The 19006-nt window shown below is 57.7% G+C and overlaps 3 protein-coding genes across 4 annotated transcripts; 2 read left to right on the forward strand and 1 right to left on the reverse strand.

Annotated features, from left to right (window-relative positions):
• Nucleotides 1–492: 492 nt before the first annotated feature.
• MED19 (mediator complex subunit 19) lies at nucleotides 493–5161 on the reverse strand. The gene is made up of 5 exons (XM_067550612.1): nucleotides 4926–5161; nucleotides 3535–3791; nucleotides 3224–3320; nucleotides 2968–3062; nucleotides 493–2132 (listed from the first exon to the last, which is right to left on the reverse strand). The coding sequence occupies exons 1-5, from the start codon at nucleotides 5128–5130 to the stop codon at nucleotides 2064–2066; spliced, it is 723 nt and encodes a 240-aa protein (XP_067406713.1). The 5' UTR covers nucleotides 5131–5161; the 3' UTR covers nucleotides 493–2063.
• Nucleotides 5162–5616: 455 nt separating this feature from the next.
• Nucleotides 5617–14789, forward strand: TMX2 (thioredoxin related transmembrane protein 2). Its single transcript, XM_067550614.1, has 8 exons — nucleotides 5617–5826; nucleotides 6925–6985; nucleotides 7371–7484; nucleotides 11083–11159; nucleotides 11419–11525; nucleotides 11708–11773; nucleotides 12366–12495; nucleotides 13018–14789. Exons 1-8 carry the CDS (start codon nucleotides 5638–5640, stop codon nucleotides 13156–13158), a joined length of 885 nt encoding a protein of 294 aa, XP_067406715.1. The 5' UTR covers nucleotides 5617–5637; the 3' UTR covers nucleotides 13159–14789.
• A 417-nt stretch (nucleotides 14790–15206) lies between these two features.
• On the forward strand, nucleotides 15207–18856 carry SELENOH (selenoprotein H). Of its 2 annotated transcripts, none has more exons than XM_067550616.1 (5): nucleotides 15207–15505; nucleotides 16236–16394; nucleotides 16750–16895; nucleotides 17300–17421; nucleotides 18590–18856. In XM_067550616.1, the coding sequence occupies exons 2-4, from the start codon at nucleotides 16237–16239 to the stop codon at nucleotides 17398–17400; spliced, it is 405 nt and encodes a 134-aa protein (XP_067406717.1). In that variant the 5' UTR covers nucleotides 15207–15505; nucleotide 16236; the 3' UTR covers nucleotides 17401–17421; nucleotides 18590–18856. The 2 variants fall into 2 exon arrangements, with proteins under 2 accessions (XP_067406717.1, XP_067406716.1); XM_067550615.1 differs by having other exon boundaries at nucleotides 15208–15505; nucleotides 16231–16394.
• Nucleotides 18857–19006: the final 150 nt, after the last annotated feature.

The following is a 19006-nucleotide window of genomic DNA, read 5'->3' on the forward strand; positions in this document are numbered from 1 at the left end:
AGTGCACATCCTGCCTCCTGCACAGTAACTGGTCCGTGCAGCCCCTTTGGGCCGCCCTAGGGCCCTGCTCCTGAGGCCCAGTTTCCCAGCTACCCTCTCCCACCAGGGGAAGCTGTTTCCCAGTTCCGAGATCCTGCAGTGGAGGGGATGGCAAAGGCTCCTGCCCCTCCAAGACAGCAGCAGTCAGTTGGGCCAGGTCCTAGTGTAGGGAGCGCTGGGTTGGGTGAAGGAATTGGATCAAGCCTGTGCTGTGGTATTTTGCAGGAAGACCGGTGAACACAGGTGCTGGCTCAGACAGCATCTGATGCAAGGGAGTGCGGGGGGGAGAGGGCAGGAGGGGGAGGCAAAGTCCTCCCCTCACCCCCCACTGTTGGGGCGGGTCTGAGCTCACCTGTGTGGTGGATTTATGACCACTCCTGCCTTCTGAGGCTGCAGCAACAGCTCCACATTGTCCCAGGTGGGGAGTGGACTCACTGCTGGCCCCACTCTGTCATCATCGCCAGGGTGGGATGGGGGGTGTATTACACAGCCCCAGCAGCCAGCCAGCTGCAGGCTGAATGGGGACAGGGCGGGTGGAGCCACCACTGCAGGAGAGGGGCAGAAGGAAGGGATGAGGCTGCCTCTGCTCTTTCAGCTGGGACATCCCCCTCCCCCAGGGGGCTAGCATGCTTGGCTCCTGAAGGAAGGCAGCAGCTGCTGCTCTCTGGAGATGGACCCATGCTTGGTTCACACCTACAGGGCACATTCTCTCCCCCCTGAAAAAGCCCGGCTTGGGGAAAGAGCCCAGCAGCAGCTGGGGCAGCAGCCCCCCAATGGGACAGGAAGGGAGAGCTGGGGGCAGAGAACAGTGGGCTGTCCCTGCCCTGCAGCAGGCCCAGAAGAGACGCACAGGCAATTTTGAGAAGCACCCAGCTCCAGAAAGAGCGGCCCAGAAGCTGCTGGGACATGGGGATCCCCACCCCCGAGAGCTCCACACATGGTGGTGTGAGCTCGCTCTGCTTCCAGCTGGTTCAGAGGATTCCACCTCCCACTGATGTAAAACACTGGGGCCCCCTGAGAACTGCTGAGAGTCAAGCCAGGAGTAGCAGCATGGAGCCACCCAACTCTGCCAGCCCTCTGCTGCTTCAGGGGGAGGCAACTAGAATCACCTGTTAAGGCAGCCGCTGCTTTGCCCGCTTAGCTGGAGGAAGGCAGCCACTCGGCTGGGACGGGAGGGTTCCTAGAGGATGCACAGGGGCCATTCTGACACTGGTAGCTGGGCATTCGCTACCTTCAGCTGCAGAGCAGGGACAGCCTTTTGCTGCCCTGGGCACTGCAGCACCAGGTGGCTTCCTAAGTGAGGGTAGTGCCTCCCTACTGGCCCCTTTAGGCCAGTGATCCTGGCTGGCCAAGGCAGGAAAAAGTAGCAGAACTGCCCAGCTGAAGCCACACGTCTGTTCCCCAGTCTGGTCAGGCTCGGGCCTGTTTAACGCCCTGGGGAGCTGTGAGCTGGACACCCGCCCCTTTAGGAAAGGGACTCAGCCCCTTCCTCCCCCTCTGTTTGGCTGAGCTCTGCCCATCCGGCCTGTGATCTGCCTCCCACTGCTTGGAATCCGTGCCCTCAAAGCTTGCTCTGCTGTTGGCCTGGGCCAGCCCCCCTCCATCATGCTGCCATGGCCCAGGGATGGGGAAGCCTAGGCTTAGCCAGGCACAAGGTAGGGAGCAGGGCACTTTCAAACACAGCCACCAGCATCTCCTCCAAGCAGAGATTTAATTAAAATGTGAATAAAAAAGAGCCTCTGCGGCCCGGAGGATTATTTGGTATAAAAGGGACGAGCCAGCCCGGGCTTCGGGTAAAGGCAGCAGCCGGCGCCCCATCTCCAGCTGAGTCCATGCTCCCACCAGGCTGATGCCCGGGATGTCTGTACACGCTGGGGCCCCCAGGTGGGGCAGCCCAGTTATCCCCCGTGAGCCGCTCCAGGGTAGTTCTTAACGTCGCCTCCAGTGCCACTCACCCATCACCAACTGCTGTGGGATGGGTATCTCCCCGAAGTCATCTCAGTGCCACAGTCAGTACCGGTCCTTCACCGGAGGCTGCTGCTACTGCTGGCTTGGGAGCTGCCTACGCCTGGATGCTCTGGGCTGTGCCGGTTCTGAGTCAGACAGACAGACCCTTGTAAGGATTCATAGTGGAGCTACAGGGACTGTAAGTCAGGACAGGATTCCTCAGCCCAGGGACGAATCAGAGCAGGGGGGAATGAAGACTCAGAATTTTTGGCCTGGTTTCCATGTGTACCCACTTGTCTCCCAACAGCATGTGATTCCCACAGGAAATGTCAGTGTTTCCCCCCCAAAACCGAACGCCCCAATATTTCAATCTGCAACTGCAGCCCTGGTGTCTCACTGGAGCTGTAGTTCAGGTGTTTTGCATTTCCATTCCTCTCTCTAGGCCAGGCTCCCTAGCCAGACTACATCTCCCATGGTGTACCATGGCCAGGGACTCTCATGGAGAGGGAAGGTGGTGGATCATCAGACTCCTTGCCCATGGTGCATCATGGGAATTGCAGACTGAACAAGAAGCCTGCCCCATACAGGAGAAAGGAGCATAGGGCAGCTGAATTACAACACTCGGGAGGCATCAAAGCAGCATTTCCTAATACAAAATATTTGAGTCTTGAGTTTCCAAAAACCACTCCCAAGGAAGGGGTTACACCCACAGTCTCCCACCCACCCCTGGGGGGGTGGGGGGGGCGGTGCCTTTCCCTCTCCCTCTCACGCACACGAGTTTGGTGGGCAAAAGCCTGTTTTTCTGTCCATTCTAGGTGGGACTACATGGGTCACCAGCAGTATCAGACCCCAACCCTCCAGGGCCTTTACATTAGGACACAGACTCCAGAGCCGGAGGTTAAGCGTAGCTGGGTGTGTGCTGCGGGCACTGATTTCTAGTAAGGAAATGAACCAGGAATTCTCCCCCTTACTGTCACTTACCTTTTTTTTCTTCTTCTCTTTCTTCTTCCTCTTCCGCTCTGGATCCTCCTCCTTTTTCTTCTTCTTTTTCTTGTGGTCGGAGTCCGAGGGGGTTTCTGCAAAGAGAACCACAGATTTGTGTTCGAGTGAATCCCCTCATGGGGGACGGGGGATGGTTGGCCCAGCCATAATGTTACTGGGCCCTGGAGAACATTAGGCAGGTGCAGACACAGGTCTGGGAGAAGGGACTGATGGATTTGTGGGGTGCAGCCTTTACCTGGGGGGACAGGATCCTGGGTGCGGCTCTGCTTGTGCTTGTGTTTATTTTTCTTCTTGGGTGGCTGGATGTGCATCAAGCGACACTGTTCTGGCAACTGGAAGAGACAAATAGCAGGGTAGATGGTGTATCCCTACACATCAGCTCTCTTCCCACTACATATCACCTAGTTAACCAGCGAGGGAGTTTTGTTTTCTCAGCAGACCTCTCTACCTCATCTTTCCCTAACCCAAACCAGGGCAGAGTCCCCCTGCTCTGACCCCCACCCCAAAGCTGCCCTCCCACTTCCAGCAGCTCAGGGGAAAGCTCACTGGGCCGGCGTGCAGGCGAAAGCCAGTCAGCATGGTGCCAGTGATGGGGTTGAAGGAACTGCTGCAGATGGGCGGCTTCTCAATAAGGGAGCGCAGGCTGCTGTTGTCGTGCGAGCCCGGCAAGTCAATCATCCCCGGCAGGTCGGGCAAGAAGTTGCTCAGCTTCTCCTTCACTTTCTTGCCACAGAACTTGTTGTAGGAGTGTTCCAAGTTGTAGTGTGTGATCAGGTTGGTGCTGCCCGTCAGCTCCATGTTGCCTGGGAAGATAGCAGGAGAGCAACGCTTTACACTGACACCCAGCCTTGCTGGAAGCAGCGTGATTGAGCAGTCTGCATACAAAATTGGGAGCCAGGACTCCTGGCTTGCCTTCCCAGCTCTGCCACAGATTTCCCCTCTGGCTTTGGGCAAGTCCAATTCAGCTCTTTCCAGCTGCAAGCTGAGGATGGCGCTTGCCCTGCCCAGCATGGCTGTGAAGCTTCGGTGACGTCTCTGGAGCATTTGGCTACAGGCAGAGCACAGATGAGCCCGGGCTGCTCTAGAGTGGGGTGGAGACCAGAACGACCAGCGTGGGGCAGGGCACGGCAGCTGCCCAAGGGCTCACGGCAGCTGCCCAAGGGCTCACGGCAGCTGCCCAAGGGCTCACGGCAGCACCAGGCCACCTGCAGGGCACAAAGCGACGGAGACTCGTGTGCCCGGCTGGCAACAGGGGAGAGGAGACCGGGTCGAACCCCACAAAGCGGCATCTGGGCCGGACGCCGCAGATCACGGCCCAGCCCCTGGGGGATCTTCCATGAGCCGCCAGGACCTTGGGTCTGTGTCTTGGGGGAGACTGCAGCCAGCCAGCCGCCCCCCCTCGGAGCTCTCCCTCCCTGCTTCCTCCACTGAGCCCCCCACCCGGGCACTGACTGACCCAGGACGCAGAGGATTCTGGAAAATGGCTAGGACGGACCCAGTTGGGAGCAGGCTAGCTTCTCTTTAGCCTTCCCCCACAATCCCCGCCCCGCCCCATGCCGGGATCCAGCCCTCACAACCTTTAACCTCCCCATTGGCTGGGAGACTCCGTTTCCCCGCCCCCCGCAGTCTCGCCTTCCATCCTCGGGGGTCTCAGAGCTGCCAACCCGCACGTTCATACACACGGCCCCCCTCCCATCCTCCGGGTAGGTTCGCTACCTCCCCCCATTGGCAGAAGCGACTGACAATCCAACCAAGCCCCTCAAGACCCGCCTCCACTTTTTGCCTATTGGGCAGGAGAAAGCAGGCCCGGCCGCTGAAAGGTGGAGAGAGAGGCCAATCAGAAGCGTCTGAGGGATCTGATTGGCCAGGCCAATCACGGCCAGTCCCCAGGAGCCTGATTGGCTAGCAACCCGCAAGCTCCGCCCCTAGCTGTCTACCTGGTAGCTCCCGCATCAGGTAGAAGGGGCCGATGGCAGCCGTGGCCTTGCGGGCCGCATCCTCCGCGGTCGGGGGCGCGGCGGCTGCTGGAGGCGGCCCGGCACTGGGCCCTCCCGGCTTTCCCGGCCCGAACCCCAGCGCGGCGGCCGCGGCGGGAGGCGGCGGCTCGGCCCCTCCGAAGAGAGCCGAGAAATTCTCCATCATCCCAGCATGCCCCGCGCGCGTTCTCCGCCCATTGGCCTGACTCCTCGGAGACGTGACTACCCGCTTCGTCTTCATTGGAGGGCGATTTACTGTCTACATGTCTTTGATTGGTTAATCTCTTTTCAACCCCGCCCAATATCACGTTCATCTGTGTTTCTGATTGGACAAAAAGCTATATTAAGTCAGCCCTGACGTGATTCGTTCTCTCCCCTGCGCACGATGATGACAACCGGCTCTGGAATTTACGTCATTCCAATTCTCGCTATCGGATTAGTCCCTCACTCCAGCAATCCCGTCCCCTTTGCAATCCCTTAATCCAATCGGATAGGTTGGGTAATGAGTGTCAGTAGCTGCGGCCAATGATGATGGAGGTCTGCCTAAAGTCCCCGCCCTCATCATGATTGGCGTCAGGATTGCCCAATAGGAAGCGGTGGAGCGTGCGGTGGAGGGGCCGTCTCCGCAGCGCACGGGGCCCCTCCTCCGGCGGGGCGGTCAGTGTAGGTGAAGATGGCGGTGCTGGCTCCGCTGCTGGCGCTGCTCTACTCGGTGCCCGGGCTGTGCCGCTGGCTGGCGCGGCCCTACTACCCGCTCTCGGCGCTGCTCTCCGCCGCCTTCTTGCTGGTGCGCAAGGTGCCGCCGCTCTGCCAGGGGCTGCCCACGCAGCGCGAGGATGGGAACCCCTGCGACTTCGACTGGGTGAGTCCCGAACCCCCTTCCCCCCTCCGCCGTCACCGACCCGGAGCCCCCCCCGGTGCTGACCCCGAAACACACTCACCCCCCCCCCCGACTCCGAATGGGTGAGACCCAAACTCCCCCGCCTTCGTACCGACCCGAACCACCCCCAGCGCCCTGCGACTTTGACTCGTTGAGACCCGCCCCCGCCCGGTACCGACCCGATCCACCTGACCCAAAACACACCCACCCCCGGAGTCCTTGCGACTTCGCCTGGGTGAAACTCAGCCTGGGACAAACCCGAAACACGCACGCCGCCCCCGGAATCCCTGTAACCTGGACTGGATGCGACGTGAACTGAACCTCCCCGCAGCGGTACCCTTTGTTCAGGTGAGACCCCAGAGTGCGTACCCCTCCTCACACCAGGACTGAGCCAAATCTCCCCACACCGCTGCCGAGCTGCCTCCCCCCCAGTCTGTACTTCAGTTGGATGAGATGTAAACTCAACCCCCCAGCACCAACTTCCACCCTCCCCGTTTCATTCAGTACCAGGATGTGGGCCAGTAACCCACATGCTTCCTGGGAACTCCTGTGACTTAGACTGGGTGAGACCTGGACCCCACCCCCCCAGTACAGGCCTGAGCCTCCCAGCAGAACTCCTTCAACAGGAACGTGTGTGAATTGACTGAGGCAGGGCCTGCCTCCCCCCAGGACCTGTCATCCCCCCTAACTCTCCCCAGTCCCTATGATGGGTTGAGGTCGAGATCCGCTCTGAGACCATGCTCCAGAATTTCCCCTGTGGGGACCTGTGGCCTGCACTCCCCTCTCCATGTTGCATTGGTTCAGTGTGCTTGTGCTTGCAGTTGGGGGGCCTCCCTTTCTGTGCCCTGTTGGTTCTGCCTAGGTGTCCCATCCCCCAGCTGCATTGGTTCACCGTGGGGCCTCCTCTCTGTGCCGTGGTGGCTCTGCCTAGCAGCCCCCACTCTGTGCTTCGTTGGTATGGATTGGTGCCCCCTCTCTGAGTCATGTTGACTCTGCGGCCCCCCCACCCCTGTTGCATTGGTGCAGCTCACTCCCTACCACCATCACCACGTTGGGTGCTCACCCTGTTCTTTCTTTCAGCGGGAGGTGGAGATCCTCATGTTTCTCAGTGCCATCGTGATGATGAAGAACCGCAGATCCAGTGAGTTTCCCCTACCCCTCATTGGAATTGTTCTGCAGGAGATGTGGGGAGGGCATACCAAGGGCTGGGCAGGTTTGGTCTCCATGTCAGACCACAAGAAGGACTCTGGCTTGGGAAGCAAGGGGGGAAGGACTGGAAGGTGTCTGGCTGAGGAGAGCACGTGGCAGGATCGGGATGATCCTAGGGCAGCTGTGCCCCAAAGCCAGTGTGAGGAGAATATGGGTCAGTGTATGGTGGCATCAATCCGGGGGACAGTCTGTGTTGGATCTAAAGGGGGAAGGCGCTGGTTCACAAGCCTAGTCTATTCCACATGCACCTCAGCTTCTCCCTGAACTGAGGCATTTATATGGGTCTGACCCTCACCCCCCCCTTTTCTCTCCCCCAGTCACTGTGGATCAGCATGTGGGGAACATCTTCATGTTCAGTAAAGTGGCCAACGCGATCCTCTTCTTCCGGCTGGACGTGAGGATGGGGCTGCTCTACCTGACGCTGTGCATAGGTGAGATGCCGCCTCGGGGACATGGTTGGCCTCCCTACAGAGTCGAGTCTGTATTTCAGTACCATCTCTGCACCCCACCGCAGATCAGTGCTCCGTGGTGCTAGGTGCTGCACGTGCAGAATCAGAAATGGTCCCTGTCCTGAAGAGCTACCTATCTAAATAGGCCAGACAGACACTGGGTGGGAGAGAGGACTGTTACTGAAACACTGCCGTGCGTATCCAGCTTCTGCATCTCCCGTTCCACATGCCCCACGGTGCTGAGCAGCCAGAGCCAAATGGCCCCACCCTCCCTATCTGCACACCTCCCTTCTGCCTCCTACCGGACAGCGACTGAACTCCTTAAGCCCTGTCTCAGATAAAGGGCATGGTCTCTGAGCTTCCTTACCCTGTATTTCAGGGGTGCAAGTTAAGTGTCACCTTACTGTGAATGTACTGGCCCTCAGCCATCAATTGGCTTTAAATGCTGTTAAGTTCCTATCACTTTGTGGGGGAAGGTCTCGAGCTCCCTCTGGCTGCACTGTTTGGGTGGAAGCTGTTCATACTTTCCTGTCCCAGAGGGGAGTAACTGCAGAGGTGGGATCCTGCTTTGGCAATAGGGGCCTATGCAAATAGGTTCTGCTGCTTAGACCATTTTCCTGGCTGGTCACCCTGACTGCTTCACCCCTCTCTTTGCCTGTCTTCTTGGCTCCCCCTTCCTCATCACATCAGACATACACCACTTGTCTTCCCTTTCAGGGTCCTTCACAACCTGTCCCCACCCATCTAGCCTCTGATAGGCTATGGTGGTGTCAACTCCGCCCCCCCCCCCCCCCCCCCATGGGCCCAACCATCATCACTCGGTTGTTCCATTTTCAAACAGGCCCCTTCATGCTGCCTTGCTGCCCCTCCCTGTGGGAGGAGCTCCCATCAACATCCACAAAGCTTCCTCCTCCTCCAGATTGTCCTCACAGCTCTCCTTTGCTATGATACCAACACGAAACTTGGCGTGGGCTAGGCGGCTGGTATGCAGAGACCATGCTGACCAGTTGTCTCATTGCTGCCTTGCTCTGCCCATATCTTGTCTTAGATTGCAAGCTCCCTGTGATCTGGATTGTTGGCTGGTTCTGTATTTGTACAGCATCTAGCATGACTAGGTCCTGGGCCATGGGCTACTAGTGCACACATTATAAAGTCGGCGTCTCTGTGGGCCTTAGAGTGAAACAAACCTGTTGTCCTTTGGTTGAGCCCTCCGTTTTGAGATGCACCATCCCTTTTTGTGTCATGGCATTCGGCCTCTTTTGCTCCTGTCCTGTCTCAGGGAAATTCCCTGGGGAAAATCTCTGACAGTCCACACTAGGGAGATGTGATGCACCCGGGTCCTTTGTGGGGGATGGGTATAGACAATACCCACTTTCTAATGGAGGCTCGCTTCAACCTTCACTACCATGCTCTCCTCCTCCCTCCAGCATTCCTCTGGGTGAGAACCAGCCCCCTAGCCCCCTTCCCTGCTGGGCCATGTGGCCTTTTAATGTCACAGGGCTGGCAATTGGGAGGCAGGCTGGCTTGGTGGGTCGGGAATTCTGTCCCTGCCCTCTGTGATCCCAGATGAGTCCCTGCCCTTCTCAGTGCTTTGAGATCTCCAAGTGGAAAGTACTGAGGTTTGTTCTTGGTGGGCCCAGATCTTCTCTGTGCTGTGCGTGGACAGCCATGGTTCCGCGCAAACACATTGCTTTCTACCTCGATGTTACACACTTTCCACCGTTGCCCTGTGAAAAAGCCACCTCCCTCTGTGTCTCCGCCACCCTCCCTGCTTTGCTTGTGTCTGCCAATGCCTGAGCTTGTGTTAAACCTTTGCCCCAATCATGAATATTGGAGCCACTTGAAGCCTTGCACATTTCCACTGCTCTCTAGCCTCCAGCCCTTCCATGCCATCCCCTTGTTCCCTACCTGCTAACACACGCATCCCCTGTACAGCTTAACCAACCCACATATGGAGAGTTCAGGCTGTAAGGAGGCAGTGTTGCCTAGTGGATAGAGCACTGGAGTGGAATTGAGTTCCGTTCTCAGCTCCCGTGCTTGGCTGTGGGGCCTTCAACAAGTCACTTCCTTGCTCCGTGCCTCAGTTTCCCCATCTGTATAATGCAGAGACTGCTACTGACATCCATTGTAAAGTGCTTTGAGATCCACTGATGAAAAGCACTATAGAAGAGCTAGAAGATGTAGCAAAATTTATCATAAAAATGTAGAGCTGGAAGAGATCTTGAGAAGTCTAGTCCAGCCCCTGCACTGAGGCAGGACTACATAAACCTAGACCATCCCTGACAGGTACCTGCCCAACCTGTTCTTAAAAAAACTCCAATGATAGTGATTCCACAATCTCCCTTAGAAGCCTGTTCCAGAGCTTAACTATCCTTTGCTGCAGATTAAGCCCATTACTTCTTGTCCCACCTCCAGTGGACGTGAAGAATCAATCCTCTTTATAGCAGCCCTTAACTATTTGAAGACTGTTATTGCGTTCCCTACCCTCCTCCAGTTGTCTTTTCTCAAGACTAAACATGCCCAGTTTTTTTAACCTTTTCTCGTAGGTCAGGTTTTTTAAACCTTTCATCACTTTTTGTTGCTCTCCTCTGGACTCACTCCAATTTGTCCACATCTTTCTGAGAAGGTGGCACCCAGAACAGGACACAAAACTCCAGTTGAGGCCTCCCTAGTGCCGAGAAGAGTGAGACAATTACCTGCCGTGCCTTTCATACAACACTCCTATTAATACACCCCAGTATGAGATTAACGTTTTTCGCAACTGCATCGTATTGTTGGCTCGTGTTCCAATTTTGATCCACTGTAACCCCTAGATCCTTTTCAGCAGTACTACCACCTTGCCAGTTATTCCCTGCTGTGCAGCTGGTTTGTTTTTTTTTCCTTCCTATGTGTAGTACTTTGCACTTGTCTTTATTGAATTTCATCCTGTTGAATTCAGTCCGATTCTCCAGTTTGTCAAGGTCATTTTGAATTCTAATCCTGCCCTCCAAAGTGCTTGCAACCCCTCCCAGCTTGGGATCGACTGCAGCTTTTATAAGCATACTCTCCACTCCATTTCCAAGTCATTAATGAGAGTATTGAATGTTACTGTACCCAAGACTGACCCCTGCAGGACACCTAGATTCTCCCTTCCAGTTTGACAGCAAGCCATTGATAACTATGCTCTCAACCAGCTGGCCACCCACCTTATAATAATTTCATCTCACCCACATTTCTCTCGTTCGCTTGTGAGACTGTCAAAAGCCTTCTTAAAATCCAGGCATACCCCACATCTACAGCTTCCTCCCATCTGCTAGCCCAGGAACCCAGCAGGAGATGCTTTATCCAACCTTCCTGTAAGGCCACAGAGCAAGTGACCTAGTCCTAGAAATCAAATTTTGGGTTCTGTGCCCACCTGGGCTCCCTGCCCCCTCTCTTCAGATCGGTGTCCAAGCCCCAAAGTGTAGCCAGTCACAGCAGGCCCAGCCCTCCCATGTGTGCCTGCTGGGGGGTGAGTCTGGTTTAAGCCCCGGTGTTGGCTGCAGGTGGGGGGGCTCCTAGAGGGTGAAGTGACTCACGGTGAGAGTGTGCTTCTTTTCAGTGTTCCTGATGACCTGCAAGCCACCTCTGTACCTGGGCCCTGAGTATATCAAATACTTCAGCGATAAAACCATTGACGTGAGTATCAGCCACCATCCTAACCCCCGGGCCACAAATCGCACGTGGGCTGCTGTGGCATGGGCACCAGCTTGAGTCTGCAGTCGCTCATCTCTGGCCTAACCAGCAGGCTGTGCTGTGACCCCAGAAGGGGGTGCTGGGCTGGCGGGGTTGGAGCTGTGGCCCTCGTGGTACCTATGGTTGCAGCTGGCCTGGCTCTTGGGGGCAGCGTCTGTGTCTGGCGTGGTTCCTCCAGCTGACCCTTCTCCCTGTGCCGCAGGAGGAACTAGAGCGGGACAAGCGGGTGACCTGGATTGTGGAGTTCTTTGCCAACTGGTCCAATGAGTGCCAGTCGTTCGCGCCCATCTACGCTGACCTGTCTCTCAAGTGAGTGGCGCCCAGCTGGGAATCTGGTGAGTGGGGGTGGGACTGTCCCGGGGAGCAGGGAATGGAGCCGACCCGGCTGGGGTTGGTGGTGGAGGATTCAGCCCAGCCACATGCTCTTGCCCCCATGCTTCCCTCCCACTCATTGATATCGCCCTGCGCTCACTGCCCCCCCTCCTTCCCAGGTACAACTGCACAGGGCTGAACTTCGGCAAGGTGGACGTGGGCCGCTACCCTGATGTCAGCACCAGGTGAGCGGGTCCGGCTGCTGTGGGGGCAGCCGGCGCTGCCAGGAGTGACTAGATCAGTCTCAGGCTTCCATGTCATGGGCAAAAGTGGGCTTGTTCCGCTCCCCCACCGCTACCCGCCCCGCCCCAGCGGACTCAGCACCATCCCAGACAGGAGGATGATGATACCATCTGCTCTGCTGGGATCCCCCTGCAGGGACATGGCTGTGTTGGGAACCAGCTCCCCTCCCAAGTCTCCTTCCCCCACCTGGAGGAACCCTGGGTAGTCTACTGCCCCCTAGCCTTGCTTCAGAGAGGCCCTGAAACAAATGAAGTCTGGGGCATGTTCCAGCTATAAACCAGAGCTACGCCGGAGTGGAGTCTGTGTCCTTCACGGCGAACCCTTGGGATGTTGCTCAACCCCACGTGCAGCTGCATGCACTGTCCTGTTGCTTTGGATTGAAGGGGAGGTTGGTGTCTGGGAAGGGGAGTCTTCTCCTTTCCTTCTAGCCTGGGGGGCTAGGGGCAGGGAAAGAGCAGTGCTGGTCCTGAGCGCTGGGTGGGGAGAGGGGTTAGGATCTCAGTGTTCCGAGGGTCACTCCGTCCGTCCCCACAGGTACAAAGTGAGCACCTCGCCCCTCACCAAGCAGCTGCCCACCCTGATCCTCTTCCAGGGCGGGAAGGAGGTGATGCGCCGGCCACAGATCGACAAGAAGGGCCGGGCTGTCTCCTGGACCTTCTCCGAGGTGGGATGGGTGGGGCTACACCACAGGGCAAGGGGCAGGTCTCATCCAAGGCCCCGGGGGGCGCTGCACAGCTGCAGGAGCTGTCTAGGTTCAGTCCTGCCTGTTAAATTGTTGGACTCTTTGCCGAGCATTGGGGCATTGGCTGTGGTGGCCGGCCATGGGCTGGATAGGGTCATCCTCTCTGCTGGGCCCGTCCCATGCTGAGCTCCTGATCTGCACAGCGTTACTGGCTGTGGGGCACAATTCTCTTCTTAACCCACTTCCTGTGAGCGGGGAGCTTCCCTCCCACCACCAGGAGCCCCATGTGCCCCACTGTGACATGCCTCTGGGCAATCTGTACCCATCCTGCAGGGCACTGAGGGATCCCCTCACTGCAAACAGCCAGCGGCTGGCCGGGCCTAGGGTGCTGCCCCCTTCCCCCTCTTACTCCTGGTGAGAGGCTGTCGCCTGCAGCAGGCCCCGGCGATGGGTTCACAGGCGACTGTGCCAGGGTAGGCGCTGAGGCCTGTGTCTGTGCCGCAGGAGAACGTGATCCGGGAGTTCAGCCTGAACGAGCTGTACCAGAAGGCCAGGAAGCTGTCGAAGCAGCGAGACGAGGAGCCACAGGATCCTCTGGCTGCTGGCACGGCGCTCCCCAACGGCGAGAGCAAGAAGGACAAATAGACCCGCCTCGTCCCCTGTAGTGCCCCCCTTCGCCCTCCCCTGCCAGCTGTGCCATGGTGCCCAGCACAGCCCGGCTTGAAGATGGCACCATGGTGATGAGGGGAGCTGCATCATGGGAGTCACCACCTTCCTCCGGGGCCATACTGCTGTTCATGGCTCAGCATCGTCTTATTTATTCCTGTTCCCCTCTGGCAGCGGTGGGGGGCTATGGGAGACTCTGGCCTGCCCCCCAGGAAGAAGAACTGCCATTAGCCCTCAAGAAGTATCTGCAGGCTGCTGATTGGCTGCAAGGGGGGGCAGTGATTGGTCCAGTCGGTGGAGTGTTGTGCCTCATACACATCAGCAGGGGCTGGGAGGGAAATTCCCCTTGGGCTCTAAAGTGGCTGGGTTTGAAGGTGCAGCTGCTCCAGGTTGAATGAAACTAGTTGTGAGGGGGGCCCTGTGGAGTTGGCCTGAACCAGCTGGGGGAGGGGGTGTATTGCTGATGGGCCCAACCACTTCTTGCTAGAAGAGATTCCCCCCTTTCCTGGCCTGAGGTTGGGGGGAAGGAGTGTGCAGGGGGCGCCTCCTAGCGCTACCCTGGCCTTACTGCGTGGTGCCCCTATGCACAGGGTGTGGGGTTTGGTCCAAGGTGGATTTGTTCTCCCCCCATGCCTCACAGAGGGAGGTGGCTGTAGGCTTCATGGGGTGGTGGTTGCGGGGTAAGGGGCTGGAGAGCATATTCTGCTCTGGGCATGTAACTGATGCCAGCCAGGGGATGCTGGGAACTGGACTCCACTGCTCTGGAGGACTCCTAGCCAGCACTGGACTTCTGTTCCTCCCCCACTGGTGAGCCAAGCCTTTCCCTTGCGCCCCCCTTCCAGCTGATCTTGGTTTAACCCTTCAAGTGCCAAAAGTCAGCTCATGGGGCAAAGAGGGCAGCTAGTGCCTGGCTGAGTGCAGAATTGGCTGAATGACCCTGGGGCACTCTCCCGTTCTGTACCTGCAGCTGCATGGGGCGCTGCCTCTCAGTCCTGGCAAGGGCATCTTCATCCCTGCCAGGACGGGGTGAGGAAGTGGTGGCGGCGGCTGTGGGAAGGGGGTGCAGCCGCCGCTGGCTCAGTGTGGAGAGTGCAGGACCAACACTCCGTGCTTCTGTTAATCATCTTTTCCCCTCCACAGTCGTGTCTGTAATAAACCAAGCTAAGAAAGAACTCCCGTCTCACCTTCCTAGCTGTGTTGCATTTCCTGGGGGAGGGAGGCTATTCACTGAGCCCTGGCTGGTCTCAGCAGGCTAGCCCTGGCTCCAGGGAGTTGGCTTCAGCTGCAGGTGAGCTGTGGGATGCCTGTTGTAGGTCCTACCCTGCAGGGCTGGCCCTGCTGTAATCTCAGCGCCTGGGGGTGGGAGGAAAAGGCTGCAGGGGGGCTGGTGCTAGGCTTCATACTGTGAGCCTGCTGTTTCCTCTGCAGTCTGACAGGCCCATGCTCTGGCTGGTGCAGCGGGAGGGCTGTACTGACAATGGCTTAATGCTGAGCATGGCCGGGGGGGGGCGCACAGGCCAGCGCTGCCTGTTTGGACGATGCCCTGCTGTACCAAGTCAGGTCTGGTGCTGCCCATGAGGCACAAGTGCTGCTTGCTCATAGGTGCTTAATGGCTCCTGGGAGTAAGTGTGCCTGGCTGCCTTGGTGGGGTGGATGCTGGTGGGAAGAAACTCGCACTGCTGGAGAGGGCAGGGAGCTGCTATGGGGAAGCTGATGTTCCCAGGGCACTGCGCTGGGGAAGCTCGCAGCGTTGAAGCTATTACTGGGCACAGCTGGGGCGAAGCTGCACCACCGAGGTCCCTGCTGGCCACTTGCAGGTGTGTGCGCTCGCGCCGCTGGAGTGAAGTCCCAGCTGAACCGACCCTCGGGGACTGCCGGCCTTTGGAGGGCGCCAAGCAGGTCTGCAGCAGACAGCTAGTCTCACCCAGGTTGAGCTGTGATTGGCTGCCGTGACGCCTCATTAATAGTCAGAACGTTGTGTAACAAATTCGGGCAGGAACCATCCCGCAGAGCGGGGAGGGGGGGCGATTGGAGGGTGTGCAGTAAAAGCCGGTGCACGGGTTTTCATTACAACGCTGTCCTGGCTGCAGTCTGAAGAGACTCTGATTACGCCTGGCTGCACCGGGGGCAAAGGCAGGGCTGACTCAGCTGGTGCCTCCCCCCCGCTTTTCCTTTCCTCTGTTCTCCCCATCGCTGGGGTGTCAAATGGTTGGGAGCAGGGGAATTTCCTCTTCCTAGTTCCCGCCTGGCTGCAGCAGGTCTGGCCCGCGTGACGGCGCTGGGCTCGGTGAGGTTGGTTGGCTGTGTTGTACCCGCTAGGTAGGAGGTAGGTAGCTTGTGTGGCTGTCTCTGGGGTGGGGTCTCCTAGATGCACTTGCCCGTGTCTGTGCTTTTCTCGGGGGGGCTGGCACGTTGGCCTCCGAGCTCCCTGGCTGGACATGGGGCTGCTCAGCCCGGACCCCCCACGCTGGGCTGCTCAGGAAAGACCAGGAAGGGTCGTGTACAGGGAAGCGCTGGGTTGGGGGTCGGCAGGGACCTCGGTGCCGCGGGCTTCCCCCCAGCAGTGCCGAGCGCTGATAGTGCACTTCGAATCTGCCCTGTAATCATTCTCTGTCTCCCCGTCAATCCAGTCCTAGCCATTGTCTCTTTCCCTTTGCTGGTGCCCCTCAGTCCTCCCCTGCAAGCACACATGCTGATGCCCCCTTGACCCTGCCCTGATCATCCCTCCACCCTGGCTGTTCTCGTCCTTTCCCCCATGCACCCTGGTTTTCGTTAGCCCTTGAAATTCTCTCCACTTTGTGCCACATCTTCCCACCCAGTTATTTCTCTGGCTAGGTAGAAGGGGCTGAGCTGTGGTCCTGCCTCTTGGCTATTGAGAGAGTCTAAGGCTACACTGTGATCAGTTATCCTGACCCCTCTGAACAACCCAGGCCAGAGAACTTCCCTGGGTTAATTCCCGTTTGAACTGGAGCAAGTAGGTTTGAAAAACATCCCATCTCGATTGAAAAATACCCAGTGGCGGATGGTAAGGGGCCTTGTTGGTTCTCCCAGAGCAGGATGGCCCCCAGAGGGAGGAAGAGGAAGGCAAAGGAGCCTGAGGTGAAGGCTGTGAACGCCGAGGATGGGAAGTCGAATGGTGGTACTGACAAACTGCCAAAAAGGTCCCGGGGAGAGAGTAGTCGGGGCCCTGGACCCCGGGTGGTTATTGAGCATTGGTGAGTTCTGCACTGTCTGGTGCAATGGGGGGTTGGTGTTTTTTTAAGGCCCAGCAGGCTTATATGTCCTTGTGCAATGATGCTCAGGTGGTGGGTGGGTGCCAATAGCTGGCAGGAGGGGGCATGTCTGTGGAGAGGAAGGGGAGTGGTATCTGGGGGGTGGGGGAATTAGTCAGACACTTCCAGAGGGGGGAGCAGGTAGGGGAGGGGCACAAGTGCTGGGTTGGGGGTGGTGGTGATGGATCAGGCTGGGGTGTGCTGGGAGCGTGGCATTGCTCAGTGAACACCTCTGCAAGAAATCTGCAGGCAGGATCCCCCCTCTCACCAACCCCCATCTCCCCCTCCTCCCCTGCAGTAAAAGCTGACGAGTCTACAGGCGCAATGCCGATGCCGTGAGCCAGGCGCTGCGTGGCACTGTCGCCAATGTGGTGGTGGAGCTCAACCCCGAGCCACCGCGCAGGAACAGCTTCGAGGTGTCCCTGGTGAAGGAGGATGGAAGCAGTAAGTGCTGCCTTCTCAGACTGAGGCTCGGGGGTGGAATGACTGGGGGGGGAGGGCCCAGCTAGGACAGGGCAGTGCCGGGGGCAGGTTCCCTCGTGACAGCCTGCTGGGGTAGGGATGCTCACGTACTGCTGTGGGAGGTTGCCCAATTTGGCACAGGCTGTCACGGGTAATCTCCTGGTGGGGAGTGAACTGCTTCATGATGAAGCTCCTAAATGGCAGGTATGTTGTATCCCTTTCTCCCGCCCTTTGTCTGTCTGTTCAGAGCTCTGTGGGGCAGAGACTGTCTCTCACTAGCAGTCTGTGCAGTGCCTGGTACAGTGGGGGCCCCTGATCTCGGTCCGTACAAGCCAATAGGTCCTATTCCCCACGTAACCGCCCCTGCCTTTTTGTTGGGGTTTCAGCTGTGGAGCTGTGGAGCGGCATTAAGAAAGGGCCACCTCGCAAGCTCAAGTTCCCTGAGCCAGAGAAGGTGGCTGAAATGCTGAAGAGCAGCTTGGTCTAAAGCAGGCCAGGCTGCATGGAGGTGAGTTTACTGCTGCTCCCACGGGGGACCACTGACATCAGAGGGAGGAGGGGAGACCCCTCTGCGCACATGTCAAAGCACAAAGATGACTGCAACAGCTGGTAGGTTTGAGATCCTTGGGTCTGTCTGACTCCAGCACAAACCCCCTCAGCTTGCAGGTAAAGACTTTTTTTTAATTGCCAGCGCCCCCGGGCTCAGTCAAGCTGGGCTCTTTCCTCCTCCCCCCATCGTGGCCAGTCATAAAAGACTGGCAGAGCAAACTACACCCTGAACGACCACTGTGCCATCTCCTAGCCCTGCATAGCTTCCACAGGCAGCATGGACTTGTAGCCGAGCCCTGTCTTCAGGGCCAGCAGATGATGCATGAGGAGGAATAGAGTCCAGTTTCCTCTCACCAAGCAGTGTTGTTTCTACAGGACTAATGGGAGCCAAAATGCCCTGTGGTCACTGCAGTCAGCTGATGCTGCTCCATATACCTGGGGACCAGGTGTGGGTCACTTCTGCACCCATCTAATCAAATACCTGCTATGGGGCACGTCCCATTAGCCTGCTGACAAATTCAGCATGTCCAGTTAGGGCTAGGGAAGTGAGAACGTGGCTGTGGTCAGCGCCTCGGTCCAGTCCAAGCCACGAATGCCTAGAGAGGGAAACCTAGTCCCAGCTGTGTGGTATATTCCTGTAGGGATGCACTGTCTCCTTCCCTGTGGTTGGAAGCAGGGCTGGATCCTTTGAAAATGCCCTTTGGTGGGGAGGAGGTGGCAGGCACGTGTGAGCAGGTAGGGCACGACTGGTGCTTCAGCGCCATGCTCTGTATGCCAGCAGGTTATGAACCCCACGGGGGAAGCCCTTCCTGTGGAGGGCCAAGGCATTTATGGCCTTCCTCATAATATAAGTGCATCACAACACCCCTCTGAATCCAAGTGCCTACTACCCTGACCGCTGGACCATCCTTCTCCAGGGGCCATCACCCCTTAAGTTGCCAGGCTTGTCACTGGCTTACAGGTGCCTCATCACTCTCCAGCCAAGCTGCCTCTAGCCAACAAGGCTAATGCAGGCGAGTGTTTTTGGGCCCAAATGACTGCACGCTCAGTGCAGGAGGGGGGTGGCTAGATGTGACCTCCTGCATGAACAGCCAGGACTGACACATCCCTCTCTCTCTTCCCTGCAGCCAGGCCTAGGACCCATCCATTCCTTGTGGACTGAAGCATCCATGATGAGGCATGATGAAGTGGGGGGGGCTTTGGCCAAACCTCAGTCATGTCTCTGATGCCACTGCTCTTCCCGCAGGGAGTTGGTGGGCCAGATGAAGCCGCTCTGCCCTTTGCTTCTGTTTTGCTCTTCTCACTGCTCCTGGAACCATCCTCTGGCCTTCCTTAGCAGAGGATCTCACACTGTTTTGTGGTTAGACATTTTTGTAATAAAGCTTCTAAAAGAATTGTTAGTAGCAGCAAGGTGGGCACCATGCCAGGCTCACCTGGACTTGGACTGCACCTTCCCTTCTCTCTCTCTCCTCCCCCCCCCCCCCACTTGCATGCAGGTGGGGAGAGCCCTACTAAAGGACACATGCTCATGCCTTCTGGGAAGG

The sequence above is a fragment of the Emydura macquarii genome, unplaced genomic scaffold (genome assembly GCF_026122565.2).
Source record: "Emydura macquarii macquarii isolate MOO-44397 ecotype Brisbane River unplaced genomic scaffold, CSIRO-AGI_Emac_v2 contig_1305, whole genome shotgun sequence".
In the NCBI taxonomy this organism is placed as follows: Eukaryota; Metazoa; Chordata; order Testudines; family Chelidae; genus Emydura; species Emydura macquarii.